The sequence below is a fragment of the Phalacrocorax carbo genome, chromosome Z (genome assembly GCF_963921805.1).
Source record: "Phalacrocorax carbo chromosome Z, bPhaCar2.1, whole genome shotgun sequence".
In the NCBI taxonomy this organism is placed as follows: Eukaryota; Metazoa; Chordata; class Aves; order Suliformes; family Phalacrocoracidae; genus Phalacrocorax; species Phalacrocorax carbo.
Window position 1 is genome coordinate 47,254,605 of NC_087548.1, and position 10,025 is coordinate 47,264,629.

General features: G+C 35.5%; 1 protein-coding gene across 1 annotated transcript in view; it reads right to left on the reverse strand.

Moving 5' to 3' along the window:
* CNTNAP4 (contactin associated protein family member 4) overlaps positions 1-8,091 on the reverse strand; it is a 241,114-nt gene extending 233,023 nt beyond the window's left edge. Inside the window, exon 1 of the mRNA XM_064438555.1 lies at positions 7,950-8,091. Within this exon, the coding sequence (XP_064294625.1) occupies positions 7,950-8,034 (85 nt within the window). The 5' untranslated portion in view covers positions 8,035-8,091. The remainder of the gene's footprint in view (positions 1-7,949) is intronic.
* Positions 8,092-10,025: the final 1,934 nt, after the last annotated feature.

The window sequence follows — 10,025 nt, forward strand, 5'->3', positions numbered from 1 at the left end:
ATGAAAAATTATGCTGTAGTATTCTGCTGATTTTTTTCATAATACAGTTTCTTTTCACTCTATGCTTTCTTTAGAAACAAAAGAAAAATACATGTTTTGGCAAGGCTGGGGTTAAAATGGAGTTTTAATTGCGGTTTGTTGAAGGGGCGGAAAGATAGGGTGGGTAGAACAGATATTCCAGCATATTTTCACTTTACCAGAACACTGTGTATGGTCAAAATACCTGTATATTTAATTTTTTCAGCAGTGAAAGACACTGTCACTGGTAGGACATTTCCAGCTCCTTGTTTGGTCCCTATATCTGTCTAGGTCTGTCAATAGCAGCAACATTAACCCTTGGGAAATCAAGTTGAACTCACTCACCCAAACACAGACAAGGGACACTCTGGAAGCTTCAACACCAAACATGAATGTTTTGGGTATAGCCAGTGATTCCCATACAAGGCAGTCAGTACAGCTTGCTATACTTTTTTCTAACATTCATTTAGAACAGGATGTTTTGATGGAACTGGAACCCATCTCATGTAAGTTTTGATGTCGACAAAGCCTACAGCTGATCTGCTTATCCAGACTCAGAGTCATAATCAGTGATGACACAAATGGCATTTCTACACTGCAAATCATCTTATACTACTTAATTAACTCTGCCCGAGAATTCTTCCTTCCATCTTCTGCATGACTTCTTCCCATAAGAACTATTCTTTTCTCTCATATGACTAAAAAGGGACTCAGCTAGCTCAGAAGAAAGCACCCAAGTTTCAGATTTTTAATTTTAGACAGGTAAATCCCAATTTTCCTGTCTCTGCAGAAGCCATCAGATTTCATCACATACCTCAAAAGTAAGGCATAGTTGCTAATAAATGAAGCAGTGAAAAGTGAGTAAAAAATCTCACTTCTGCAGCTGCTATGGAGTTGTTTCTAATTCAAAATATCTTCCAGCTTCAAATTAGTATTTTCTTATTAATACTGCATAGCAGTAAACTCCATATTAACTCTACCATAATTTGTAATTCTGAAGAGAAAAACTTTTCCCTCTTATCTCCTCAAAACTTTCTGATAATTACAGAATATCCATGTTGAACATATACAGTCTAATGGATAAAACACAGTGCTGCAGGTGAATTAATCAAAGTGATTCAGGCTCCCCATATGCAACTCAGCCTGACTACAGAATCATTTTTATAGTGTGTGTTACCCTCTGAAGGTCTTACTTTTGCTGTCTTGTTCAAAACTCCTGCCCTAGACCTTCTCTAATAAAAAATTATTCTGTTTGCTCTCCTAGTAAGATTGTTTATTAGGTTATATGTCACCTGAGTAATAATAATTTTTGTACGCTATTTAATCACATACTTTATAAGACTTCATTATTCTTGTTCTTTAGAATTTTCTTTAAAGGTATATTTTCACAATAATTCTGAACAGGGCAACTAGATACAGATGGGAATTTTTGGTGGCAAATTTTAAAAGTAATTGGGAAAAAATCTTTATAAAATAATATTTGTAAGGACAGCTTAGGTTTTGAAATACATCTTAGATTTAAAAATATACAGATAAACACCTGAAAAACAGCAAAATCTTCTTCAGCTATTAGCTGAATAAGAATGCTATTAAGTAATAAGAATAAATTTAAATATTCCAATATGCTGTTTCTAATCTATTTTTCCCTTAAGACTACATATGTAAATATAATAATTGCTAAAAGTTTGTTATAGAAACAAAGAGGCACTCTAACAGCAAGGAACAAGAAATAGCTTATACTTGAGCATAACCAAATAATGAGATCTACTTAATAAAAAAGTAATTAGACCCACTACCCAGCTGGGTAGTTTTCCTAACCATATTTTTTTTCTATCCTTTGTGATTTAAACACCTAGAGGTAGTTTTCTTCACTAGTCTATTAAGCAAGTATGGTATTTAAATAATAATTCTGTAGTTACTAATTTGAATCTACTTAAAATGTCAGAAGTTTTCAGGATTTCAATCATTTTTTCAATTTATCGCACTGAAAATACTGAATATAAACAGTATCATTTTTACCTCCCGGTCCACATTACATTTTGATTACTAAAAAATAGCATAGAAATTTCTAATAAACACTAAAGACTGTCTTCTGACAGGCAAAATAGTTGGACACCAACGCTCCTCTGCATTTCACAGATTTAACTCAAGGTTACTGGTATAGGCTTCAACTGGAAGGTAACCCATAGAGTACTCCTTTTACAAACATTAGTCTGTAATACTATACTTGCACACATATAAAACACAAACACCCAACAGATAAATAAGCATGATTAAATACATTATTATAAAACACTGCAGAGTTAAAATTTCAGTTAACCGCAATTGGTTAAACCCTAGTGTTAAAGTTGCATCATTTTTACAGACAAATAAAACAAACACATTCTCATCATGACAACATACTGTATCTCCTATATATTTTATATTATTTTCAAGATTAGAGAGACAGCCTTTGTCATAATGACATTTATGTAATACACGCTAGTATACTGAGATGTACATTCTCTTTTTCAGTTTTAATCCAGACATAATGCACGGGCCCTGACTGCCAAAGATACACGTTGTAAGTTGCAAGAATTCAAGAACTACCAGATTAATCTGCCAAAATACTTAACCTTAGTCATATTTAACAATGCAAAAAACCTAACCAATTGCACAGAAACTTGTAAAAATAATGTCATCACTATTGTTTTGGTTTTCTCCCCTCTTCATAAAACAACTGAAAACTGAGATGGAAGAGCATATTTTAACTTTTAACTTCAGAAACCTCTTAAATAAAGTTAATGGGTACTTCTGGAGTCACTGACAGAAAAGACTAACTTTAGTATTTCTTTATCATTCATTTGCCTGGTGTGTTCTAGGTGTGTTCTAGGAAGGAGAACCCTCTGAATTAGTGATGGTTCTCGGTGCCCCCATCCCTGTTATCACCTTGTTAGATGAGAGCAGATAACAAGGAATAAACATATAGAAGTACTGAGAAACAGTTCTAACTTTCCCACAAAATAGAGCTCTAATACTGTGTGACACCGCACACTAAACTCTCAAACTTGTAAGAAGTACTGAAGCATATATTTGGGGAAAAGAAAATAAATATCTGAAAGATGTAATGCTTCTTAGGCATTTAAGGGTCCTTTGATTTGGTTTTTGGGCTGGGAAGGCAGCAGGGGTGAGAAGGGATGGGGGAGAAATTTGACCTATTTTTTCCCCGATAAACTTGTTAGGAGCTAGGAGATTGTGATTATTGAAGTTATTACAGGAGATAAATCAGTAGGCAGAATACTGGGAAATATATGAGATATATTATCATATGACAAACAATTTGTTGTTTTCTACTGCAGCATAGAAGTTTTCAGCAAAAATGCTAAACTTGAACATTGTACCTCATATGCAATTATAGAAGTGTACATGATTTTGTGGGACATATTTAATTGGATATAACACCTTAGTTAAAGGTTGTCTTTCTTGTGGATGAACAGAGATGCACACTTACATCTGTTTATTATGTAAGAAAGAAAGCACAATGGCCATGACCGCAGAATTATCAAGATGTGAAGAAGTTAGTGATTACTCTGGAACTCCTAACTGGTTCTTAACTAAAACACAGTAGATGCTAACACATAATGCAAATGTTATTACCAACACTGACAACATACTTTATGTATAACCTACTGCATTTTCTTTTTATGGTTGTTTCTATCCTACTTTGAGAATGTCATTACTTGTCTGTCACTATCAATCAATCATGACCAAATTTGCTCCATCCATCCTGCTGACTGAGCCCAGGGACAAATATGTTCATGGGAATTTGAATGCCTAGAGCAATGGGATGCAAATTGTTGATTATACTCAGTGTAATCAACCCAAGGACTTACTGTGAATTCTCAACCTTGAAAGTCTGAAATAAATTTTCATAGATTTTACCAATGGTATTGGTTTAGATTTGATGTTGACACAAGCTTTTGATGTTACTGTACTAAAAATATGTTAAATAAACTAGAGATGTTTGTAATATTTTATTAATGAAAATAATTGCCCAGAGATGGTCTGATCTCTGATGGGGTCTCCATTGCTATCTCAGAGTAGATATAGATAATAATAAACAGAAAATAAATATTAATAAGGCTAAAAAAAATTTGAAGAAATTTCTACATTCTCCTCCCTTACAGTTCGCATCCACCACAAACTAATGGTAAAAGAATTACATTTTAATTTAAATTGTTTGTGATAAACAACATTTTAGTGTATTTTTAATGCAATTCCATAAAATTGTCAAATAGCATATGGAGCTGTGTGGTACTGATGATTAAAATCAGAATGAAATTATTTTCTAAATTAAGATACAATATTTTCCTTGTAGCAAATACTCCCTTCCCTGGGGATATTACTTGTACAATGACTTGAATCTGATAATATAATCAAAGTACGTGATCATTTAGTCCTCTATTTGAAAACATCAGAATCATTAACAGTCATTCTCTGTCAGCTTTAGAGTCAGTCTTCTACTTTAACGTTAGCAAGAAATTCCTGATATTTAAAAGTAATAACAACAGTAATAATAATAAACAACATTCTTGCATTTATAGAAATTCTTATCACTGCAGTACAAATATGAGAATCTGAATCGACAAATGCTTCTGTAAAACTGTAGAGTTTAACAAAGAGAAGTAGGTATTTAGAGGTGAAAATTTATATGTAAAGTCCCTAATTTGTTCTTTTTATTTGCATCCACTCTCAAAATTAACCTTAATAATTTTTAGTCACAGTTGAGTTAATGTGTGTAGAAGATTTAATTATGTTTTTTGCAACACTTCTGTTTTCAAGGCTTAAAACAACCCCCAAATCCCTGCACCTATTAAAGTACCAATTTCTGGCAAGTTCTCAATGGCTGATTTAGTAACTTGCTGATTTACAGCTGTAGAGAAAGTTGCCAATAAAATAAGATAAAATGTTTCCTAGCTCCAGTGGAAAAAAACCTTACAGGAATACTTGCTTTAATCTTTCATTTAAAACTCACACTTGACATTATACAGTTACTCAGGGCTGTGCGCTTCAAACTTCTTTAAACCACTGCAAGTGAAATTCTTTGGGAGGAAGAAGCATAGGAAAGCATGAAGCAGCACTACTACAGAACTTGTAAAAGATTTAAGTTTCCAGCACCAATTTTCACGTCTCTTGGTTAGAAGTGTCAGCATTTTTTTTTCAGGGCAAAAATCCCCAATGAAGGGAACAAAAAAAACCCCGAAAATAAAAGTCCTAGAAATAAACATTCATATTCTAGATAATAGGGTCTGTCACCTTGAGATAACCTAAGAACTTCAAAATCATTTTACTCAAAAGATGAATACTGTGATTCCTTTAGGACAGAAATAATTGTGAACACATAAGTTTTTGATCCAAGATATTTTCTTTATACAACTGACTTAGTAACATTAGTATTGACACTTCAAGGTGAAGTATAAAGGTCTTTGGTCTTTTCTTAAAAGCAGCTAGTCTGAAGAAGGACAAAGCAAAACTTTGGTATTCAGGATCTGATACTAAAGAACAAACCATAAAATTAAAAAAAAAAAAAGAAAAACCAATTAATTTAGAGGGAGAATTAAAAAAAAAAACAACCCTATATTCTTTGATGATTGGCAGCCTACTTGACAATGTAGCCATCAAAATTAATGCAAGAAAACTGAAATTTACCTGTTTTTGTAAATGTATTTGAATACATTAATGTCAATAGCAGAACCACCTCCTGAAAAGGATTTAAATTCCTGGTCAACTACTCAAGAAGAAAGGAGTAAAGTTAAGTTCACGTGGGTAGACAATGGCTGCTGCATGTGTTTACTGTAATCAGCAATTATGAAAAACCTTTTCTCCTGAGGTCTTTTTATGAAACTTAACACACTAACCAAATTCATACCTTGATACCTGAGATGGAAACTGTCACTTTTAAAACAAACTAAATCTCCCTCAGAAAGGTTCACTTCCAAAATAAAAAATATATCTAAAGGGATTTTTTTTTCCAGATTTGATACTGAAAAGGAATAATATACATTACATTGGCCAAGTTCTCCTCACATGTTAGCACTCACTCCTTCTTATTTTAAATAATTTGTTTTACTCTTCCCACAGTCAGCTTCCTTGCCTGTAGCATGAGGAGAGTTCTTACTTTTTCAGTTCAGATGGGTGTTTTGACATCAGAGTTAGGACTTATTAATAAATAAATATACTATACTTTTATAAATATTAGCATATATTTGAAAACTCCATTCAAGTCACTCATTTGATACTGTAATTGAGTTTGGCTTGTTTTTGAGAAGTATTTGAGAAAATCAGTAGTAAATGTATTTCATACCTGATTTGTTTTATCCTTCAAAATTCTGTATTGGGAAGAAGCTGGAGCCTTTTCCTCAAACCTTGTTTCCTAAATTGTAAGAGTGACCTCTAGTGCTTTACTGCTTTGCTGTGTGATGAAAGCCTTTTTTGCAGTGGTTTTAATATACCTCCCTGTAAGCAACTGATTTAGTTTTGTGCATAGTGCCAAATGCTATTAACGTGCAATTCAATTATCATGGTCTTGAGAAAACGGATGTATTCATAACCTGTACAGTGCAGAATGATGAAGAGAATTAAAGCTGTGGCTGGATTGCATCAGGGTGTTTAACAAGAGGAACTTAGTATTCATGTTTAGGGCTACACTATGCACTTGAGTATCAAATGAGATATCATTACTGAATGACAGCACAAGATCATTTTGGTGCTGCAGTGTGAACGTCTGGCTCATGGGAGCATGTTTAGTTTACAAACTATCCGTATGCAAAACCATAAACTATAGACCCACAGAGCACCTCAAACTTCTCTGCCATTGCTGAAAGGTTTCTAGGGAGCTGTCCCCTGCCACTGGGCCATAAGGTTATTCCTGAACATTCCTCCTTGCTTTGGCATGCACTTTCTTCCCATAGAGGTATTGCTCCTGTGATGTACAACCAGTGCCTTAACAGGAAGGGGAGAAAATATGCTCAGTTCAGGTTATGAGCATCTGGCAGTTAGGCTACTGTTCTACCACATGTACACAAAATGAAATCCTTCAGCTTGCTGAAGCTGAGTGAAGCAGAAAAAGAAGAGCTCAGACCTATTATTGAATGATAAAACCCTTGAAAATTAGTTTCTTGATAAGTTTTTTCCTTCCTTTTTAATTTAAAGATAATTAATCTAAATCAACACTGAAAACAGAGATTTTCAGGTGTATATCAGATTTGCCTCCTAGAGGGCAGATTGTCTTTAAAACTGTAATCACTGTCTTTATTTTGCAGTACCACCCTACTGGTTAACTACGAATTACTCATTTTTTAAAAAACTTTCTTCTGGATTGGATAGAGTTCTCTTCTTTAGTCATGCATGAACAATATTCCCCAATCAATCAATGCAGATGCCATAAAGTCTTGCTATCCACATTTTTCCTTGTTATATTTGTACTGCTCTTGAACTGCACAGTAATGTGCATTAGAGTTATCTGAGTACCAGCTTAATTCAGGAGGTGCAGATACCAGCTTTCAAAATTATAAATTGCTTAAAAACCAAGCTGAAATAATACAAAATATACATCTGCCAGTAATTTCCATGTAAGACACAATTCCTTGCAATATGCTGCACTTACAAACAGAAAACAAAAACTAAAATGGGGCTGAACATGCATCTGTTAGTAAAATGCTGCTTTCAGATACTCTTAGTCTGTAGGCTTTATAAACAATATTCTGTACATAGACTCATGACAAAATCTGTAGAAAGATTTTAGAGCATTTTCAGCCTAGCAACTTGCTGTCATGATTTCAAAGCAGTAAGCATTTGTCTCAAAAAATAATTTTTAACCTAAATGCAAATAAAATATCCCAGAAGTTTTCAAAACACCACGGTTTGAGTTTTAAATCATATACAATACTTACATTTATTCCCTTCCACTGCCGCGTGCCAGTTATGACACGATAGGAGAAACAGCAGCTTCAGGAAGATTTCAGTGACAGAATCCATGTTCACATTCACTGAGGCACCCAAAAGAACCAGAGTATTAGGGAACAGCTGCTCTCTACTTCAGTCCTGCTCCTGCCTCTTCTCGCCGCCTCTCTCTGCCTCTTCTCGCCCTGCTTCCCAGCGGGCAGGCACCTCAGTCAGATGCACGCCGCATCTCCTGACACATGCACGCGCACCTCCAGGTCTGCTTTTCCCTCTAACAGCAGCAATCCCTGAAGAGCAGCAGCGAGAATCTCTCCTTCAATTTCACAGAATCACTCAGGGCTGAACTGCCAGACTCCCCTGCACCGCTCGGTGACTGGAGCCTCGCGCTCGCAGCGCGTCCTGGACACCCCTTGTGGTGACAGGTAGGAAATGTGGGGCTCTGGCGAAAGCCAGACAATACGACAGAGCAGCCAGCACATGAGCACTGAGACACAGCCGCTTGCTGGGTGCGCGGCTTGGCCAGTTCTTTGTCATTATCTTGGTTTTTTTCCTTTTCTTTTTTTTTTTTTTTTTAGGCGGGGGAGGGAGGCGGGGACGGGAGGGAGAGAGCATTAGCTGTGCATGCTGCCGATCCTCCTATTTTTTTCAGCGTGGTAATTTTTTACACTTTCACCTGTGAAAGAATTACAAATCCTGCATTTTTGAATGGACATATTTTGCCTGTCGTAGGGAACCTAAGCTCACTAGTAGAAAGAGTGGTCTACCTGCACTTATGAAGTGTGTGTAAGACCGAATGATCGGCTGTCCCTCAGAAAAATGCACCAAGAATGTCACTCTTCGGGTTTATTGCTATTAATACTGACAATGAAGATTTATCTTATCAGCTTCTAAGAATAAACAATTATAACATAAACATATGATTGTGCCAAGCTCTCCCAAAAAACTTTAGTCCCCAAATACCCACCTAGAGCACATTTTGATTTCTAGAATTCTCAAGAGGAAGCTGTCTTTAAAGAGTCCTAATGTTTGTACATATGTTACATTGGGAAAAATCTTCATCTGGGAAACAGCTTCAGAGGAATTTTAGGTCATTATATCTAAACTATATCCAAAAAGTGTTTTTGCAAATCAGGCTAAATTGTTGAGTATCTTAACTATAGGAAAGTTACAGTCCCCAAGTACAAGGAATAACCCACTTATTATTGAATCCCTGATATTAATGAGGGCAAAGGCTTCATTAAAGGATGACATCAGTGGCTCCATCAGCGCTACTTCTGGACGGCTTCCACTTTACAGACGGCCTTTATATTTTGGCAGAAATTACTATGATACTGCACTGCAAAAGGACATTCCTAGTTTCTGTGAGGTGCATAAAGAGCAGACTTAGCAATTACAAATTCAGTGCAGTGCCCCAAACATTATCGTCCTGCTTCATGTGCACTGTTTAAGAGCTCAGACATACCAACAGGTTTTTCCACCCAAAAGGATTCTGGTGTCTGTGGGTCAGACACTAGACAGCATACTGCTGCGTTTCCTTCTTGCATGTTGCAAAAGCAATGTAGAACTGTTTGGTGCCAGCAATAACTGTGGGACAGAGATGAAATGTGAATTAAGCCCCAGAAGCTTCTGAACTTCAGTTGCTTATTTTAATCAACTTCCTCAGCCATTGAAGGATGCTTTGATTCAACCAGAGAAGGAAGAGTAAGCTGTCTTTCGGTTTCATGTTCCCTCAGCCACACTAATTTAGGTTTTACGAAAATATATTTAAAGTTTAGCCAAAATATTAAAACCAAAAATGATAAACAGTAAAAATATTTTGAAAGATGCTTAATGAATGTTTTGGTTACACTCTTTTTAAAATACCAAATCAGCATGATTTTAACATTAAAAAGGCTTATTTCTAAGTGACCATACTGGGAAGAAAGATTTAGGGGAAGTTAAAATAATCTATTGTGTATCTGGTCTTCCTGTCCTCCATATCAACTTTTATTTGCATGAAAAAGGCATGGGGAAACTGTCTTAAAAATTATGTGGATCATAACCTGCCTTCTAGCTCTCCTAAATCT